At 44.1% G+C, this 20,419-nt stretch overlaps 1 protein-coding gene across 4 annotated transcripts in view; it reads left to right on the forward strand.

Moving 5' to 3' along the window:
- Positions 1 to 20,419, forward strand: part of GTF3C2 (general transcription factor IIIC subunit 2) — a 317,364-nt gene that overhangs the window by 62,509 nt on the left and 234,436 nt on the right. For all 4 annotated transcript variants that reach the window (XM_030199231.1, XM_030199230.1, XM_030199228.1 and 1 more), the window contains exon 4: positions 3,629 to 3,935. In XM_030199231.1, coding sequence (XP_030055091.1) covers positions 3,629 to 3,935 — 307 coding nt within the window. The remainder of the gene's footprint in view (positions 1 to 3,628; positions 3,936 to 20,419) is intronic.

Consider the following 20,419-nt stretch of genomic DNA (forward strand, 5'->3'; position numbering starts at 1 on the left):
TTTCATATTTAATATAAAAAGTTTATTTACAATTCTACCGGGTACCTGCAATGGAGGTATCCAGGAAGCATATCTAGACAAAGCAGAATGCTTAATACATATTCCTTTCATCCTGCTTAAATACTGTTTTTCCCTGCTCTTTCTTCTAACATCACGTGCAGGCTATATCATACCATAAATCCTTTAACTTAAAGCAGAACATATGCCGCATCTGCTTCCCATTATTGCTCACTTTTCTTTTCTCTTACAGACACTCAGGCGCCTTGCCCTTGCCCGTTCTGCAGCACTCTCTCTCAAGACATGGGGGGGAGGTTGCATTAATCAATCACTGTCAGCACTTCCTGCTGCTGTGAACTTTTTTCAACTCTTTATATTTCTTACACTACCTACCTACTATCAGAAATGTTTTGCTTATATCTGCTTGTTTAAATCTTGACCACGTTACCTTATGACACCTGTACCTATTATCAAAACTGTTTTGCTTCTTACATCCAATTGTTAATTCTCAATTTTGCTATTCTTTATATAACAACAACAACTCTGTAAGCCACATTGAGTCTGCAAAGAGGTGGAAAAATATGGGATACAAATGCAATAAATAAATAGATCCCCTCTCGAGCCTCTTTTAAATATCAGCGTTGCATGGGCTACCCTCCAATTTTCTGGTACCATGCTCAATTTTAAAGATAAATTACATATTACTAACAATAGTTCCGCAAGTTCAATTTTCAATTCTATCAGTACTCTGGGATGAATACCATCCGGTCCAGGAGATTTGCTACTCTTCAATTTGTCAAATTGCCCCATTACATCCACTAGGTCTATAGAGATTTCATTCAGTTTCTCCGACTCGTCAGCTTCGAATACCATTTCTGGCGCTGGTATCTCTCCCAAATCTTCCTCGGTGAAGACCGAAGCAAAGAATTTATTTAATATCTCTGCTATAGCTTTTTCTTCCCTGATCGCCCCTTTTACCCCTCAGTCATCTAGCGGTCCAACTAATTCTTTTGCTGGCTTCTTGCTTTTAATATGCCTAAAAAATTTTTTACTATGTGTTTTTCCCTCCAACGCAATCTTTTTTTCAAAGTCCCTCTTTGCCTTCCTTATCAATGCTTTGCATTTGACTTGCCATTCCTTATGCTATTTCTTATTATCAGTCTGTCCCTTCTTCCATTTTCTGAAGGATTTTAAAAAATCTCTATTAGCTTCCTTCACCTCACTTTTTAACCATGCCGTCTGTTGTTTGGTCTTCCTCCCTCCTTTTTTAATACATGGAATATATTTGGCCTGGGATTCCAGGATGGTGTTTTTGAACAGCATCCACGCCTGATGTAATTTTTGACCCTCGCAGTTGCTCCTTTAAGTTCTTTATTTTTTCACCGTTCTTCTCATTGTATCATAGTCTCCTTTTTGAAAGTTAAACGCTAACGTATTGGGTTTCCTGATTATACTTACTCCAAAGCTAATATCAAAGCTGATCATATTATGGTGGCCCCATCACCATTACCTCCTGCACCAGATCATGCGCTCCACTAAGAACTAGTGGAGGAGTGGCCTAGTGGTTAGGGTGGTGGACTTTGGTCCTGGGAAACTGAGGAACTGAGTTTGATTCCCGGCACAGGCAGCTCCTTGTGACTCTGGGCAAGTCACTTAACCCCTCCATTGCCTGCCACATTGAGCCTGCCATGAGTGGGAAAGCGTGGGGTACAAATGTAACAAAAAAAATAAATAAATAAAACTAGGTCTAGAATTTTTCCTTCTCTTGTTGGCTCCTGTACCAGCTGCTCCATAAAGCAATCCTTGATTTCGTCAAGCAATTTTACCTCCCTAGTGTGCACTGATGTTACATCTACCCAGTCAATATTGGGGTAATTGAAATCACCCATTATTATTATATTTCCTCTTTTAAACCCTAATCTTTAAGCTATAGCAGAAACTTCAAGTTTTAAATCTATGTGGAAAAGCCTGTGGAGACTAAAACTTTGTTTGCTTGTTTTTTTTATTTTAAAATTCTGTGTTTATCAATATTTTACAATTCCTCTTTTAAACCCTAATCTTTAAGTTACCAAGCTCAGAATAAAATATTGTCACCCACAGAGATGTCCTCTTCTCTCAGAACTTCTCAGAAATTAAGTTGCACATGTAAATTGGGTGCGTGTCTTATATAGAATGTGGGGGAAAATACAAGTTCGAGAGTCAAAGTCAAGTGATTCCACAGGTTCTGGACTGGTTTGGTGAGGATGCTAATGAAGGAAAAATAATTTTTTACCTGCTAATTTTCTTTCCTTTAATCCTAACAGGTCCTGTCCAAAGGTCCACCCTAGCATTTTTTTTTTCTTTTTGGCTTCCAGTAGTATCTCCCACTTTTTGCTTAGGTTTACTGTTAATTTATTTGTAACATTTGTATCCCGCATTTTCCCACACATTAGCAGGCTCAATGTGGCTTACAAAATACCGTAATGGTGGACGCCAGGTACGGTGGTTTAGCCAACAGATGTAACTTTCAAAATCATTTAATAGTGATATCTTGGTTTGCTAACTTATGGAAAATGACTTGGCCAAAAGGGATTCCACAATGCTTTGTAAGTTGAAATAATGATGATCTTCTGCTCAGTGTGCGGCGGTGGCCAAAAAAGCAAACAGGATTCTAGGAATTATTAGGTTGGTGAATAAGACCGAAAATACTTTAATTCCTCTGTATTGCTCCGTGATGTGACCTCATCTTGAGTATTGTGTTTAGTTCTGGTCGCTGTATCTCAAAAAAGATATAGCGGAATTAGAAAAGGTTCAAAGAAGAGTGACCAAAATGATAAAGGAGATGGAACTCATATGAGGAAAGGCTAAATAGCTTAGGGCTCTTCAGCTTAGAAAAGAGACAGATGATGGGAGAAGACTGAGGTCTACAAAATCCTGAGTAGTGTAGAATGAGTAGAAGTAAATAGATTTTTTTACTTGTTCTAAAAGTAGAAAGACTAACTCAAGGAAGTTAGATGGAAATACTTTTAAAACAAATAGGAGGAAATGTTTTTCACTTAATGAATAGTGAAGTTCTGAAACTCTTTGCCTCAGCATGTGGTAACAGCAGTTAGCGTATCTGGGTTTAAAATGGTTTGGACAAATTCCTGGAGGAAAAGTCCATAGTCTGCTATTAAGACAGACATGGGAAGCAACTGCTTGCCCTGGGATTTGTAGCTTGGAATGTTGCCACGATCTGGGTTTCTGCCAGGTGAACTGGCTTGGCCATGGCTGGAAACAGGATGCTGGGCTAGATGGACCATTGGTGTAACCCAGTATGGCTATTCTTATGTTCTTTCATGGTACCCTTATAGGGCGATCCACACAAAACTACTTTCTTTTTCTCCATCTGCTGATTAACAGACACAACCCACAGGTTCTAGACTAGTCTGGTGGGATTAAAGGAGAGAAAATTAGCAGGTAACTTAATTTTTCATTGCTTTGGGCACCCACTTAGATTGTAAGCTCTTTGGGAAGGGACATATTGTACATGTATACTTACCACTACTGTACGGTTTTGGCTACATCCACTGGCACTATGAAAATTAGTAATATTAAGTATTCTCCCTTCTGCATTCAGTTCTACCATTATCTTTTCTTTTTTTCTGGACAGGGCTTTGTTGTTTTTACAGGAATTGGCAGAAGATCTTAGTTCAACGTATCCAGCTTCAGTTGCAAACCATGCGGAAGAAAATACTCAACCTTCTGATCTCGATGCCCCAGTACAAAAGAAACGAGGTTCAAAGAAAAAAAAAGAGGATTATGATGATGATGATGTTTCTCGGGATGCAGACTTTGTATTGACAGAGGAGGAGAAGGAGGAGGATGAACAAGATGAGGAAGGAAATGACTTCAGTGATGAGGCATCAGACTCTGAGCTGGAAACCCAGAGGCGTAGTTTTCCTCGGACGCTTTGCAATGTGAGTTCCCAGTTTTATACCAAGATAGCAGAATTTGTGTCTTCAGTTTGTTTCTATTAATACTGCTCCCTGGCAGTGAAAGAAGCAGACTGCCTTTTTACATAGCAACATAGATAAACATGGCCTATCCAATCTGCCCATCCATGCCATTTACTCTCCCTGTTACTCCCTTAGAGATCCTGCGTACTTGTCCCAAGCTTTCTTGAACCCACTGTTTAGTCACAGAGGGAAGTCTCATAATCTGAAGGTCGTGAGCTCGATCCTCACACGAGGAACCAAATTGTATAGCCCCCCTCTTGCCTCTAATGAGGAGGTAAACAACTTCAGAAGAGACTGAAAGCAAGCCCTTCTGGCAAGAAAAAACACACCAGAGTTTAATGTTTCTCTTTTTTATAATAATGCTAAAATTTATTAGAGTAAATAAATGATTACAATAAAAATTCTTTTATCCTAGTTTTACAGAAAATTGAATTCTTATTTATATATCAATCTGAATTTCAGTATAAGGAAAATAAAAATCTCTCCCTGGTCTTTCTGTGTATTTCCCTGGAAGCTTAACAAATCTGACTGCCACAAGATGTGCTTGTCAGATTAGTGAAGCTTAATTTTGTCCAATCACTTAATGTCTTATATTTTCTCTCATCTGGTATTCTTCAACTCTGACCTCTGTCACCTTCACATAATTCTGCTTCTTTGGTATTTTTCCCAATTATCCATCATTTGCCCTTTGCAACCCCAAATCTCCCTTAATATTTTAACACAGAGTCCCTCTGTGTTAGTTCAGAGTGTTTGATGCAAACAGAAGCTTTACATTTTATGGCCCATTATTTTAGGCCAAGCAAGCCTGTGTGTTAACTTGTCCCTGAGAAAGCCAAGAAGACCACAGGCAAGCTATAGATCATAGATAAGGGAATAAGTTATTTATTTATTTTTTTTATTCATTGCATTTGTATCCCACATTTTCCCACCTTTTTGCAGGCTCATTGTGGCTTACAATGTATCGATCTTGATGGAAATAGTTTAGAAAATAGACAATTGTTGTTACATAAAGATCTTGAATAGTACAGTAGTAAAATTTAGACAAACAGGTAAATGAAAACATTTGGAGGAGATGTGTTACATTAACATGTGTTGATCTTTGTGGTATGCCTTATTAAAGAGGTGGGTCTTCAGAAGTTTGCGAAAATTAGTCAGTTCGTAGATCGTTTTTAAGGTACGCAGTAACGCGTTCCATAACTGTGCACTCAAGTAGGAAAAGTTTGATGCATGCGTTAGCTTGTATTTTAGACCTTTGCAACTGTGCAGATTTAGGAATGTATGGGATGATCTTTTGGCATTCCTGGGTGGTAAGTCTATCAGATCTGACATGTAGGCTGGGGCATTTCCATGAATGATTTTATGAACTAGGGAGCATATCTTGAACGTGATGCGTTCTTTGAGTGGGAGCCAGTGTAGCTTTTCTCATAGGGGTTTAGCACTTTCATATTTTGTTTTTCCGAATATGAGTCTGGCTGCCATGTTTTGGGCTGTCTGAAGTTTCTTGATTATTTGTTCTTTACAGCCAGCGTAAAGTGCGTTGCAGTTGTCTAGGTGCGGAAAATGGTCCTTGGAAAGAAAGGTCTTACTCTTTTTAGTTTCCACATTGAATGGAACATCTTCTTGGTTGTGTTTCTCGCATGGCTTTCTAGGGTTAGATGTCGATCGATGGTGACTCCAAGGATTTTTAGGGTGTCCGAGATTGGAAGGCATAAGTTTGGTGTGTTTATGGTGGTGAATTTGCTCGTGTTGTGTTGTGAGGTAAGTATAAGGCATTGGGTTTTTTCTGGATTAAGTTTCAGCTGGAATGCTTCCGCCCATGAGTGCATGATATGGAAACTTTGGTTGATGTCGTTGGAAATCTCCTTTAAATCTTGTTTAAATGGGATATAGATCGTTACGTCATCAGCATATATGTATGGGTTGAGGTTGTGGTTGGATAATAGTTTGGCCAGTGGTGTCATCATTAAGTTGAATAGAGTTGGCGAGAGGGGGGATCCTAGTGGAACTCCGCATTCAGGTATCCATGTGGCTGATGTGGTCGAGTTAGATATTACTTGGTATGATCGTGTGGTGAGGAACCCCTTGAACCAATTGAGAACGTTGCCCCCAATTCCGAAGTATTTGAGGATGTGCAGTAGTATTCCATGATCGACCATATCGAAAGCACTGGACATGTCAAATTGTAAAAGTAGTATGTTTTTGCCAGTTGCGATCATTTGTTTGAATTTGGTCATGAGAGTGACTAGTACTGTTTCCGTGCTGTGGTTAGACCGGAATCCTGATTGGGAGTCGTGGAGTATTGAGACTTTATTTAGATAGTCGGTGAGAGGTTTGATCACCATGCCTTCTGTTAGTTTGGTTGTTAGAGGAATAGAAGCTACTGGTCGGTAATTGGTTAGGTCGCTAACACTTTTCTTTGCGTCTTTGGGTATGGGGGTGAGTAGAACGTTTCCTTTCTCTTTTGGGAAGAGTCCATTTTGTAACATATAATTCAGGTGTTTCATGAGGTCTGCTATAAATTGTTGAGGGGCAGATTTTATAAGGTTATTAGGACATATGTCTAATTTGCAATGGGATTTGGCAAATCTTTTGAGCATTTGGGAGATGGTATAATCTGTTAGTATCTCGAAGTTGGTCCAGGTTCTGTCTGCTGGGTATTCACCTGGATCTGGGTCTAGGCAGTCCAGGAGTTTAACGTACTCAATGGTATTGGTAGTTCTCCGAGGACAAGCAGGCTGCTTGTTCTCACTGATGGGTTGACGTCCTCGGCAGCCCCCTCCATCGGAAAGTTTACTAGCAAAGGCCTTTGCTAGTCCTCGCGCGCCCATGCGCACTGCGCATGCGCAGCCGTCTTCCCGCCCGAAACCGGCTCGAGCCGGCCAGTCTTCTTTCGTCCGCGCTCGGTACGGTCGTGTTACGCCGTTCGTGCCCCAGAGAGTCGACCTCGCGCGTCCTTTTCGACGTGTTTTTTCCTTATTTTCTTTCAAAAAAGTTCGGGAAGCGCTCCGGAAGTGTTCCGGAAGACCCTTTCGGGTTTTCTGCCCTTCCCGTATTTCTCAGTTTTTGCCCCGTAAGTTTTCTTTCGTTGTCGGGGTAGGCCTCTTTTGGCCTCGGTAGAGATTTTTCTCCCTCTAAATTTTGGTGCTTCAAATTTCGCCATTTCGGCTTTTGATTTCGCCGGCGTGATTTTTCCGCCCATGACATCGAAGCCTTCCAGCGGCTTCAAGAAGTGCACCCAGTGCGCCCGGGTAATCTCGCTCACTGATAGGCACTCTGCGTGTCTTCAGTGTCTGGGGGCCCAGCACCGCCCTCAGAACTGCAGTCTGTGTTCCCTGTTACAAAGGCGGACTCAGGTAGCGAGATTAGCCCAGTGGAACGTTTTGTTCTCGGGCTCTTCGTCGACATCGGCACCGGAGGCATCGAGTGCATCGACGTAATCAGCGTCCGGACCATCTTCCTTGGCTGCCGCTCCATCGACTGCATCGAGGCATCGGACCTCTGCATCGGCGCCGAGGCATCGGGCGACTGCATCGACGTCGGTGGTACCGAGACTTCGTCTGCTGATGTCGTCGGATGGAGGTGCATCGTCAGGAGTGCAGGTGAGGGCTGTCCATTCCCCTGCTGGTGGCGGTGAGCCTTCGGGTGGGTCTCCTCCTGCCCTGAGGGCTCCTGCGGTACAGCCCCCCCGAGATCGACCCTCTTCGGTCTCGGCCCCGAGGAAGCGACGGATGGATTCTACGTCCTCCTCGTCGGTGCCGGGGAGCTCCGGTGACATGCTTCGGAAGAAGTCGAAGAAGCATCGACACCGGTCTCCTCCCCGTGTCGGCACCGAGAGCTCTGGGTCGCCGAGGGATTCGGCACCCAGCAGGCATCGGCACCGAGAGGACTGCTCACCCTCTGTTCAAGAGGTGTCGATGCGCTCCACTCTGGACAGCCCGGAACAGCCTCCTCGCCCGGAACAGGTTCTGACGTCGACGCCTGCATCGACCTCTCAGCCTTTTTCTGCAGCCACTCTGAACGAGAGTCTCCGGGCCGTTCTCCCAGAGATTCTGGGAGAGCTGTTGCGCCCTACCCCTCCGGTGCCGGCGGTGCTTGCGCCTCCGGTACCATCGAGCGTGGCGCTGGCTGGCCCATCGCCCAGGTTGAGGTCCCCGACGTCGGTACCGCGTGCGGTGCCGACCGCGGCCACCTCCCAGGAGGGCTCCCCGACTACGTCGGCGGAGGGAGCTTCGCCGATGCGGGCCAGGGAGTCTTCCTCTCGATGCCCCCATCGTGGACGTGGTTCCACGGAGTCGAGCAGGGCGAGGTTGCAGACACAGGTCCGTGAACTTGTGTCTGACACCGAGGGTGAGGCCTCGTGGGAGGAAGAGGAAGATCCCAGATATTTCTCTGACGAGGAGTCTGAGGGTCTTCCGTCTGATCCCACTCCCTCTCCTGAGAGACAGCTTTCTCCTCCCGAGAGTCTGTCTTTTGCCTCCTTTGTCCGGGAGATGTCTACGGCCATCCCCTTCCCGGTGGTTGTGGAGGACGAGCCCAGGGCTGAAATGTTTGAGCTCCTGGACTATCCTTCACCTAAGGAAGCGTCCACTGTTCCCTTGCACCATGTCCTGAAAAAGACATTACTTGCGAACTGGACCAAGCCTTTAACTAATCCCCACATTCCCAAGAAGATCGAGTCCCAGTACCGGATCCATGGGGACCCAGAGCTGATGCGCACTCAGTTGCCTCATGACTCTGGAGTTGTGGATTTGGCCCTAAAGAAGGCTAAGAGTTCTAGGGAACATGCTTCGGCGCCCCCGGGCAAGGACGCTAGAACCTTAGACTCCTTTGGGAGGAAGGCCTACCATTCCTCTATGCTCGTGTCCAAGATCCAGTCTTACCAGCTCTACACGAGCATACACATGCGGAACAATGTGCGGCAGTTGGCGGGCTTGGTTGATGCTCTTCCCCCTGAGCAAGCCAAGCCTTTTCAGGAGGTGGTCAGGCAGCTGAAGGCGTGCAGAAAATTCCTGGCCAGAGGAGTTTATGACACTTTTGATGTTGCGTCCAGGGCCGCTGCTCAAGGTGTGGTGATGCGCAGGCTCTCATGGCTGCGTACCGCCGACCTGGAGAATAGACTCCAGCAGCGGATTGCGGACTCGCCTTGCCGTGCGGACAACATTTTTGGTGAAAAAGTCGAACAGGTGGTAGAGTCTCTCCACCAGCGGGACACCGCATTCGACAAATTCGCCCGCCGGCAGCCTTCAGCTTCTACCTCTACAGGTAGACGATTTTTCGGGGGAAGGAAGACTGTTCCCTACTCTTCTGGCAAGCGTAGGTACAATCCTCCTTCCCGACAGCCTGCGGCCCAGGCTAAGCCCCAGCGCGCTCGCTCTCGTCAGCAGCGTGCAACTCAGCAAGGCCCCGCGGCTCCCCAGCAAAAGCAAGGGGCGAGCTTTTGACTGGCTCCAGCAGAGCATAGCCGACATCCAAGTGTCCGTGCCGGGCGACCTGCCAGTCGGAGGGAGGTTGAAAGCTTTTCACCAAAGGTGGCCTCTCATAACCTCCGATCAGTGGGTTCTGCAAATAGTCCGGCAGGGGTACACCCTCAATTTGACCTCAAAACCTCCAAATTGTCCACCGGGAGCTCAGTCTTACAGCTTCCAGCACAAGAAGGTACTTGCAGAGGAACTCTCCGCCCTTCTCAGCGCCAATGCGGTCGAGCCCGTGCCATCCGGGCAAGAAGGGCTGGGATTCTATTCCAGGTACTTCCTTGTGGAAAAGAAAACAGGGGGGATGCGTCCCATCCTAGACCTAAGGGCCCTGAACAAATATCTCGAAAAAAGAAAAGTTCAGGATGCTTTCCCTGGGCACCCTTCTCCCCATGATTCAGCAAAACGATTGGCTATGCTCTCTGGACGAAGGATGCCTACACACACATCCCGATACTGCCAGCTCACAGACAGTATCTGCGATTTCAGTTGGGCACACGCTACTTCCAGTACTGTGTGCTACCCTTTGGGCTCGCCTCTGCGCCCAGGGTGTTCACCAAGTGCCTAGCTGTGGTAGCAGCGGCGCTTCGCAGGCTGGGGGTGCACGTGTTCCCATATCTCGACGATTGGCTGGTGAAGAACACATCCGAGGCAGGAGCCCTGCAGTCCATGCAGATGACTATTCGCCTACTGGAGCTACTGGGGTTTGTGATAAATTATCCAAAGTCCCACCTTCTTCCAGTGCAGAGACTCGAATTCATAGGAGCTCTGCTGGATTCTCGGACGGCTCACGCCTATCTTCCAGAGACGAGAGCCAACAACTTGTTGACCCTCGTCTCGCGGGTGCGAGCGTCCCAGCAGATCACAGCTCGGCAGATGTTGAGATTGCTGGGCCACATGGCCTCCACAGTTCATGTGACTCCCATGGCCCGTCTTCACATGAGATCTGCTCAATGGACCCTAGCCTCCCAGTGGTATCAGGCTGCTGGGGGTCTAGAAGACGTGATCCACCTGTCCACGAGTTTTCTCGAATCCCTGTATTGGTGGACGATTTGGTCCAATTTGACTCTGGGACGTCCTTTCCAAATTCCTCAGCCACAAAAAGTGCTGACCACGGATGCGTCTCTCCTGGGATGGGGAGCTCATGTCGATGGGCTTCACACCCAAGGAAGCTGGTCCCTCCAGGAACGCGATCTACAGATCAATCTCCTGGAGTTGCGAGCGATCTGGAACGCTCTGAAGGCTTTCAGAGATCGGCTGTCCCACCAAATTATCCAAATTCAGACAGACAACCAGGTTGCCATGTATTATGTCAACAAGCAGGGGGGCACCGGATCTCGCCCCCTGTGTCAGGAAGCCGTCAGCATGTGGCTCTGGGCTCGCCGTCACGGCATGGTGCTCCAAGCCACATATCTGGCAGGCGTAAACAACAGTCTGGCCGACAGGTTGAGCAGGATTATGCAACCTCACGAGTGGTCGCTCAATTCCCGTGTGGTACGACAGATCTTCCAGGTGTGGGGCACCCCCTTGGTAGATCTCTTCGCATCTCGAGTGAACCACAAAGTCCCTCAGTTCTGTTCCAGGCTTCAGGCCCACGGCAGACTGGCATCGGATGCCTTCCTCCTGGATTGGGGGGAGGGCCTGCTGTATGCTTATCCTCCCATCCCTCTGGTGGGGAAGACTTTGTTGAAACTCAAGCAAGACCGAGGCACCATGATTCTGATTGCTCCTTTTTGGCCGCGTCAGATCTGGTTCCCTCTTCTTCTGGAGTTATCCTCCAAAGAACCGTGGAGATTGGAGTGTTTTCCGACCCTCATCACGCAGGACGAAGGGGCTCTTCTGCATCCCAACCTCCAGTCTCTGGCTCTCACGGCCTGGATGTTGAGGGCGTAGACTTTGCCTCTTTGGGTCTGCCAGAGGGTGTCTCCCGCATCTTGCTTGCTTCCAGGAAAGACTCCACTAAGAGAAGTTACTTCTTTCATTGGAGGAGGTTTGCCGTCTGGTGTGACAGCAAGGCCCTAGATCCTCGCTCTTGTCCTACACAGACCCTGCTTGAATACCTTCTGCACTTGTCTGAGTCTGGTCTTAAGACCAACTCCGTAAGGGTTCACCTTAGTGCAATCAGTGCATACCATTACCAAGTGGAAGGTAAGCCGATCTCAGGACAGCCTTTAGTTGTTCGCTTCATGAGAGGTTTGCTTTTGTCAAAGCCCCCTGTCAAGCCTCCTACAGTGTCATGGGATCTCAATGTCGTTCTCACCCAGCTGATGAAACCTCCTTTTGAGCCACTGAATTCCTGCCATCCGAAGTACTTGACCTGGAAGGTCATTTTCTTGGTGGCAGTTACTTCGGCTCGTAGAGTCAGTGAGCTTCAGGCCCTGGTAGCCCAGGCCCCTTACACCAAATTTCATCACAACAGAGTAGTCCTCCGCACTCACCCTAAGTTCCTGCCAAAGGTTGTGTCGGAGTTCCATCTGAACCAGTCAATTGTCTTGCCAACATTCTTTCCCCGTCCTCATTCCTGCCCTGCTGAACGTCAGCTGCACACATTGGACTGCAAGAGAGCATTGGCCTTCTACCTGGAGCGGACACAGCCCCACAGACAGTCCGCCCAATTGTTTGTTTCTTTTGATCCCAATAGGAGGGGAGTGGCTGTAGGGAAACGCACCATATCCAATTGGCTAGCAGATTGCATTTCCTTCACTTACGCCCAGGCTGGGCTGGCTGGCTCTTGAGGGTCATGTCACGGCTCATAATGTTAGAGCCATGGCAGCGTCGGTAGCCCACTTGAAGTCAGCCACTATTGAAGAGATTTGCAAAGCTGCGACGTGGTCATCTGTCCACACATTCACATCTCATTACTGCCTGCAGCAGGATACCAACGCGACAGTCGGTTCGGGCAGTCAGTTCTTCAGAACCTGTTTGGGCTTTAGGATCCAACTCCACCCCCCGAGGGCCCTGTTTGTCTGTTCCAGGCTGCACTCTCAGTTAGTTGGTAAATTTTTTAGGTCAATCTCAGTTATGTCCTCGCCGTTGCGAGGCCCAATTGACCATGGTTGTTGTTTTGAGTGAGCCTGGGGGCTAGGGATACCCCATCAGTGAGAACAAGCAGCCTGCTTGTCCTCGGAGAAAGCGAATGCTACATACCTGTAGAAGGTATTCTCCGAGGACAGCAGGCTGATTGTTCTCACAAACCCGCCCGCCTCCCCTCTGGAGTTGAGTCTTCCCTTGAAGTGTATTGTTTTGCTACATACTGGACTGGCCGGCTCGAGCCGGTTTCGGGCGGGAAGACGGCTGCGCATGCGCAGTGCGCATGGGCGCGCGAGGACTAGCAAAGGCCTTTGCTAGTAAACTTTCCGATGGAGGGGGCTGCCGAGGACGTCAACCCATCAGTGAGAACAATCAGCCTGCTGTCCTCGGAGAATACCTTCTACAGGTATGTAGCATTCGCTGTATCGTAAGTCGTAGTTTTACGATTTTCTCATTGAAGTATTTCGTAAGATTTTCTGCTGCTGGTGTGTTTGTGTTGTTAGAGGTGACCGGTGTGGTATCCAGTAATTTGTTCACGAGTTGGAAGAGTTTGTGTGTCCTGTAGTCTGGTCCAATTTTAGTTTTGTAATATGACCTTTTGGTTTGTCTTATGGTGTATTTGTATTTTCTTTGTAGTTGTTTCCAGGCGTTAAGTGTGGAGTCGTCTTTCTTTTTGTTCCATGCTCGTTCTAATCTTCTAACCTTGTGTTTTGAGTTTTTTCAGGTCTTCGTTGAACCATGGTATTGATTTCTTTCTTTATGAGGTTCTGGTTGGAGTGGAGCGTTGTTGTCTAGTATATTGCTGCATCTATTGTCCCATTCTTGGAGGAATTGGGTTGTGTCTGTCTTTATAGTCCATCCATTATAGTAGAGTTGTTGCCAGAATATAACAGGATCTATTTTTCCTCTCGTGGTGTAGGTTTTTCGTTCTTGTTTGTTGGGTGAATCTTTCATTCGCCATTGGAGGAAGAGGTTTGCTTTATAGTGGTCGGACCATGGTGTTGGTGTCCACTTTTTGTCTGTTAGTACAAGGTTTTAGTTAGGTTCAAATTTATATGTGACGATGTCTAGTGTATGTCCTTTGATATGGGTTTGCTGTGTGTTTGTCCTGTGAAGATCCCATAGTTGTAAGAAATCTTTGCGTTCTTGGGTGTCCGTTGAGGTAAGATCTTCAAGGTGCAGGTTGATATCCCCTACTATGAGAAGATTTGAGGTAGAGACACATGTATTCGAAATAAAGTCCATAAGGTGTGTTTGGGAGTCTTTCCAGTTGCCTGGCGGTCTGTAGAGCAGGATTGTGTTAAGGTGTTCCTGCAAGCTTGTGTGATTGATTCTAACCGAAGCAATTTCAAGTTGTGGCAGAATGGATTCGGTTGTGGTTGTGATGGTGAACTGGGATTTGTAGATTATGGCTATTCCTCCTCCTCTCTTTTCGTTCTTGTCCAGTGGTAATTTTGTATCCTGGTGGACAGAGATCTAGGATGAATCCAGGTTTCCATGATGAATAAGAGATCGAGATTGTCTGCTGTGATCCAGTCTGTTATAATTACTGTTTTATTAACTACAGATCTGGCGTTTACGTATCCCAGTTGGATTTGTTGATAGGGTTCAGTTTGGGACGAAGATGTGTTAATCTTTATTAGTTGTGTGTTTTCTTGGTATTTGGTTCTGTTGTGTCCTTTCTTCCCTTTCTGTTTGGTTATTTCCATGTGTATTTGTTTTTCCATTTAATTGATTATTTTTCTTTTGGTCTGGTGAGCTGTAATTGGGTTTGTGTGCTGTGGGTAGATTATATATACAAAGCTGGCTGATCTGCAAAACCAAACAGTTCTATACTAAACATCAGCTTCAGTGTTTGTAGGAAGCCCAAGGTCCTCGCTACAGATGGAAAGGGTAATAGCTCAATTAAACCCTCAGAGTTCAAACTCAAGATTGATCTTAAAGTCAATCCGTTTACTAATCATAAGCCAGTGAAAATCTCAATAGATAACAGAAACACTATTAAAACGACTAATCCTACTAATCAGTCTGTATTCTGCATCAACTGCAGACCTTTAACTGCTTCACTGAAACTGAAGAATAAAGTGAATTACAGCAATCCAACTGTGGTAGCAAAACTGCCTGAGCTATTGTTCTAAAGTCATCTTACTTTAATAAAGCCCTTATTGTCTGAAGCTAATGAAGCTTAAAAAAAAAACTCCTACTAAGGACATTTATCTGTTTCTCAAAAGTTAAAGTCGAATCCAAAATCACACCCAACACCGTGGAGTGACTAACAACATTCAGTAGCTCTCCTGAAGAAAGTAATAATTGTATTTGGTATTTTAGTTATATCTCCAAACCAAAATACCTTTGTCTTCTGTTTATTTAATTTCAAAAAGTGATTCGTAGCCCCTTATCTATCACAGACATGTAATATTAATAAATGTAAAGTACTGTCCCGGGTGGGGTAAAACAGTTCCCAAAAGATATATATATCTGCGTAGGATAATACCAAAATATTGCCCAAAAAATAGTCACCCAGAGAGCTGAAATACACATTAAAAGAGACTGAGAAAGTGGAGAGCCCTGTGGAACTCAGCATCCGACTAGAAGATCTTCCTTCCCTTAACACTATAAATCTTATTTTTAAAGAATTGATCAAAACATTTATATACTATACCAGAGATACCTAATTTTTTTTTTTAACTTAAAAGGAGAACAGAATGGTTTAAAGCATCAAACGCTGCCATATAAGTGGTGCAAAAGTTTCTACATTATCATTTATTGAATCATCCCAGACTTTTAAGGACTGAGACTAGATTCCCCATTACAAATCTTAGAAGAAATTTCATTCCAAATATAGTAGGTCCACCCTTTTCCTCTGTAACTTTTTAAGACTATCATTTACTTGTACAGTTTGAACATTAAACAACTTTAAATGAAAAGAAAGAAAAAAGTGATCAGACCAAATTAACTGATCCCAATGTATATGACCCAAATTAATTAACCCCATATATTATTATTATTATTACATTTGTATCCCACATTATCCCACCTTTTTGCAGGCTCAATGTGGCTTACAATTCATCGTGGATACTGGAAATAGAAAAGAATGTACATTTGGTTTTACAGCAAGTTTTGGGTACATGATGGTGAAATACATAATATTGGAAATAGAAAAGAATATACATTTGTTTTAGCAGAAGTTTTGGTTACATGATGGTGAAATACATGATAGTGTTAGAGCCAAAGGCATTAGGTACAAGATAGTGTGAAAGCAAAAGACATTAAAGAACATTCCTGGATATCTTGAAGAAAGTAGAGTTATGCATGTTGTTCTTTATGATATATTTTGTCGAAGAGATAAGTTTTCAGGAGTTTGCGGAAAGTGGTCATTTTGTAGACCGATTTCAGGTTACGTGGCAGTGAGTTCCAGAGCTGTGTGCTTGTATAGGAAAGGTTGATGCATGCATTGATTGTATTTCAAGCCTTTACATTTTGGAGGATGAAGATTGAGGAATGTGCGGGAGGATTTTTTTGCATTTCTGGGTGGTAGTTCTATTAGATCCGACATGTAGGCTGGAGCGTCACCATGGATGATTTATGGACCAAGGTACAGAGTTTGAACGTGATGCGTTCTTTGAGTGGGAGCCAGTGTAGTTTTTCGCGAAGGGGTGTTGCGCTTTCGTATTTTGGTTTGCTGAATATGTCTGTCTGCCGTGTTCTGGGCTCTCTTGGAGTTTTTGAGTATTTGCTCTTTACAACAGGCGTAGAGTGAATTACAATAGTCCAGATGACTAAGTACCAGTGATTGTACCAGTATCGGAAGACATTCCTTGGGAAAAATGGTCTGACTCGTTTTAGTTTCCACATTGAATGGAACATCTTTTTAGTTATGTTTTTTGCATGGTTCTCAAGTGTTAGGTGTCGGTCAATGGTGACTCCAAGGATTTTTAGGGTGTCTGAGACTGGTAGACTTAGATTAGGTGTGTTGATGGTGGTTAATTCCTTCTTGTTGTATTGCGAGGTGAGTACTAGGCATTGGGTTTTTTCGGCATTTAGTTTCAGTCGAAATGCATCTGCCCAGGAGTTCATAATATGTAGGCTTTGGTTGATTTCGTCGGAAATTTCTCTTAGATCGTGTTTGAATGGGATAAGATTGTTACATCATCAGCATATATGTATGGGTTTAGATTCTGATTCGATAATAGCTTGCCAAGGGTTGTCATTAGGTTGAATATGATCGGTGAGAGAGGGGATCCCTGTGGAACTCCGCATTCAGGTGTCCTGTGGCTGATGTTGTCAAGTTTGATGTCACTTGATATGAGCGGGTGGTAGGAAACCTTGAACCATCTGAGAACGTTACCTCCGATTCAGAAGTATTCTAGGATGTGTAATCAAATTCCATGGTCGACCATGTCGAATGCGCCTTGACATGTCAAATTGTAGCAGTAGTATGTTGTTCGCCGTGCTATCAATTGTTTTGAGTTTGGACATAAGCGTGACTAGTACGGTTTCCGTGCTGTGATTAGATTGAAATTCTGACTGGGAATCATGCAGTACCGAGAACTTGTTTGATACTCTGTGAGTTGTTTGGTCACCATGCCATATATTTAAAATAAGTTATAAAATCCAATTTATGACCTTTCTGATGAGTAATTAAGGATTGATCTAACACAAGATTCAAAGGATTCCAAAAAATATGTAAAAGCCATAGCCGTAAAATCAAAGCAACTCTCCTCCTTTCTTATTTTTGAAGTGCACAATTAATAATTTTGTAACCATTAGGACAGATGATAAAACGTAAAGAGAATGGAGATAGGAATCCATGTCTCCACAATGAAAATTAATCCTGGAGAAAGATCAGCAATAAATCCCTTATTCGGAAAGCTTTTCTACAAACAGACCTGGCTTTAAAATATAAACATTCCATAACCTCATTAGCTCCACTAGACCTTTTTATTCTGCTTACAAGATATTTCAACAAGACTGTTACGTACTGAAGAGTCTTTAAAGCAAGCAACTTTCTTCTAGCACTCGTAAGAACTGATATTATTCTAGGACATACACTAAAATAATCTATTACATTTGTATTATAACAAAGTGGTTTAGAACACCGTGACCAGTTATTCATGACTATAATCTGTAGCACTCTTTATTTATTTATTTATTTATTTGTTAATTAATACATTTGTACCCCGTGCTTTCCCACTCAAAGAAGGTTCATTGCGGCTTACATAATGGTATGTATTACAGAGTATTGATAGAGATAAAATAGGTTAATTATATAAGAATAGTAAAAGAGATAGGTAGGTAAAAATGGGGAAAGGTGAAGGGAGTAGGAGAGGTGTGAGCAAGGAGTAGATGAGCATTGGAGGAGGGGTAGAGGGGGTGGGAGGGGGATGGGACAAGGGAAAAATATAGAGAAATTAGGTGGGAGTTGTAGTCTGAGTCATTGTCGTTGTCTTCTGGATATGTGTTGGGTAGGAGGGATCCTAGGATTAGATTGGTTCATTTGGGTAGGCTTGCTTGAACAGGTGGGTTTTTAGTGATTTCCGGAAGGGTAGGTAGTCGCTGATTGATCGGATGGGTCTGGGGAGGGCATTCCAGAGTTGGCTGCCTAAGAAGGAGAAGTAATTACATATTACTAACAATGGCTCTGCAAGCTCATTTTTCAGTACTCTGATGTTGCAGGAATTACCACTATTGTTAGCAGAATCTGTGGTACTTCAGGAGTCAAACACCACACACCAGAATGAGAGAGAAATCTTCTTTATTTGCCAGCAAACAAAGTAGGACATCAGCTCTAGCTCTCTCTGTGTCCTGTCCTTCTGTGTCTCTTCTTCTGAGCTCTCTCTCTGTGTCTCCTGTCTTCTCCTGTCTGTTGTCTCTCTCGTCTCAGCTCCTTCTCTTCTAACGTAAGCTGCTTCTGCTCTCCTTTATATAGGGTCCTACACCCTTCTAGCCCCCCTTTCTCACCAGATGGTAAAGAATAGATTGATTACCCTGTCTTGAACTAATTATCTCTACACCTTTACTTAAAAATATCAGTTACATAGGTTTGATATTTCCTAAACTGACCTATGACCTGGGGCCTCTCAAACTAGACAATGTGGCACCTATATCCTGCATTTTATTATTATCACATAATCAGATTCCCGGTTAACTTCATAACTTGAGCTGGGTCATTGAGGGGCTAAGGGGCCAGTCTTGCTTAATGGCACACAGACATGGTTTGTTATTACTTTCAGAAGGCCAGTCCTACACTTAGCTATAATCCATCAAGGAGAAGACTTGACTTTCCCTGACCTCTTTCACCTAGCTAGGACTGTGGATAATTCAAACCAGAATGATTACCTCTTAAACTGCAGACAAATCTCACTTGAAAAGTCAGACAAAGATGTAACACTGAATTGAAAAGATATTTTACATAGAAATAGAACTTATAATTAAACAGAATAAAACATATTTTAAAATAAGCAGAAATCAGAATTCCTTATAAGACAAAATCTAATTATCAAGAATATCTATATCTAAACTATCTTCTTCTAAACAACATTCAGCCTAATCTTTTAAACTGCCTGCGAAACTGTCCAGTATGCCTTGCTCAGAATGGCATCCAGATGTGGTAAATAATACCTATGAACAATCCATCACTCACAAAGGGACAAAGAAAGTTTCATTTCTCACTGACCTTCTAACCTCTAGTCTAGCAAAAGCTAGACATTTGGAGCAATCAATAACCAGATGGCATCCATCACTTGCAGGACTGAACCAACTTAAACAGAATTAACAAATATGATTTCTCTGCCCAAGCTGCCTCACTGGGATGGATGCCATCCGTCCGGGAGATTTGCTACTCTCCAGTTGTAGAGCTGCCCCAGTGCATCCTCCAGGTTCAAAATCCATTTCTGCACCGGTATCCACCCAGGTCTTCCTCGGTGAAGACCGAAGCAAATAGTTCATTTAATCTCTCCTCTACGGCTTTTTCTTACCTGATCGCCCTTGTTACTCCTTGGTCATCCAGCGGTCCAACCGATTCTTTTCCGGCTTCCTGCTTTTAACATACCTGAAAACATTTTTGCTATGTGTTTTTGCCTCCAATGCAATCTTTTTTCAAAGTCCCTCTAGCCTTCCTTATCAGCATTTTGCATTTGACTTGACTTCCTTATGCTGTTTCTTATGCGACGAAAATAGTATTTGTTTTGCTTGATAACAGTGATCATAACAGGATCAGATTTGTTATAAGCTTGTGAGTAAATACACAAGGAAATCCAGTATGTTAGCATTAACTTTCCAAAAAGGAGACTTTGTTAAATTGAGAAGAACAGTAAAAAAATAAATAAATAAAAATAACTTAGAGAGCAGCTGCAAGTTCAAAAATTTACATCAGGTGTGGATGCAGTTCAAAAATACATTCCTGGAAGCCCAGACCAGATACATTTCGTGTATTAAAAAAGAAAGAAGGAAGGCCAAACAACAGCCGGCATGGTTAAAAGTGAGGTGAAGGAATCTATGGAGTGGAGGAGTGGCCTAGTGGTTAGAGTGGTGGACTTTGTCCTGGGAACTGGGTTCAATTCCACCTGCAGCAACAGGCAGCTCCTTGTGACTCGGGCAAGTACACTTAACCCTCCATTGCCCAGGTACAAATAAGTACCTGTATATAATATGTAAGCCGCATGAACCTTCTCTGAGTGGGAAAGCGCGGGGTAAAAATGTAAGAAAAAATAAATAATAGGTTTTGTACTTGAGTCCTTTGTAATTGGGATAATATAGGTTGAGGTAAGTTCATGAAGTTTCAGACATGTTTCTGGTGGGAAGGTCATTCAGATTGAGCATATAACTCGGAGATTCACCGTGGATAATCTTGTGGATTAATGTGTGGACCTTGAAGTTGATTCGTTCTCTGATAGGGATCCAGTGAAGTTTTTTACGAAGAGGTGTAGCGCATTCAAATTGTGA

Source organism: Microcaecilia unicolor, chromosome 3, assembly GCF_901765095.1.
Source record: "Microcaecilia unicolor chromosome 3, aMicUni1.1, whole genome shotgun sequence".
Classification (NCBI taxonomy): domain Eukaryota; kingdom Metazoa; phylum Chordata; class Amphibia; order Gymnophiona; family Siphonopidae; genus Microcaecilia; species Microcaecilia unicolor.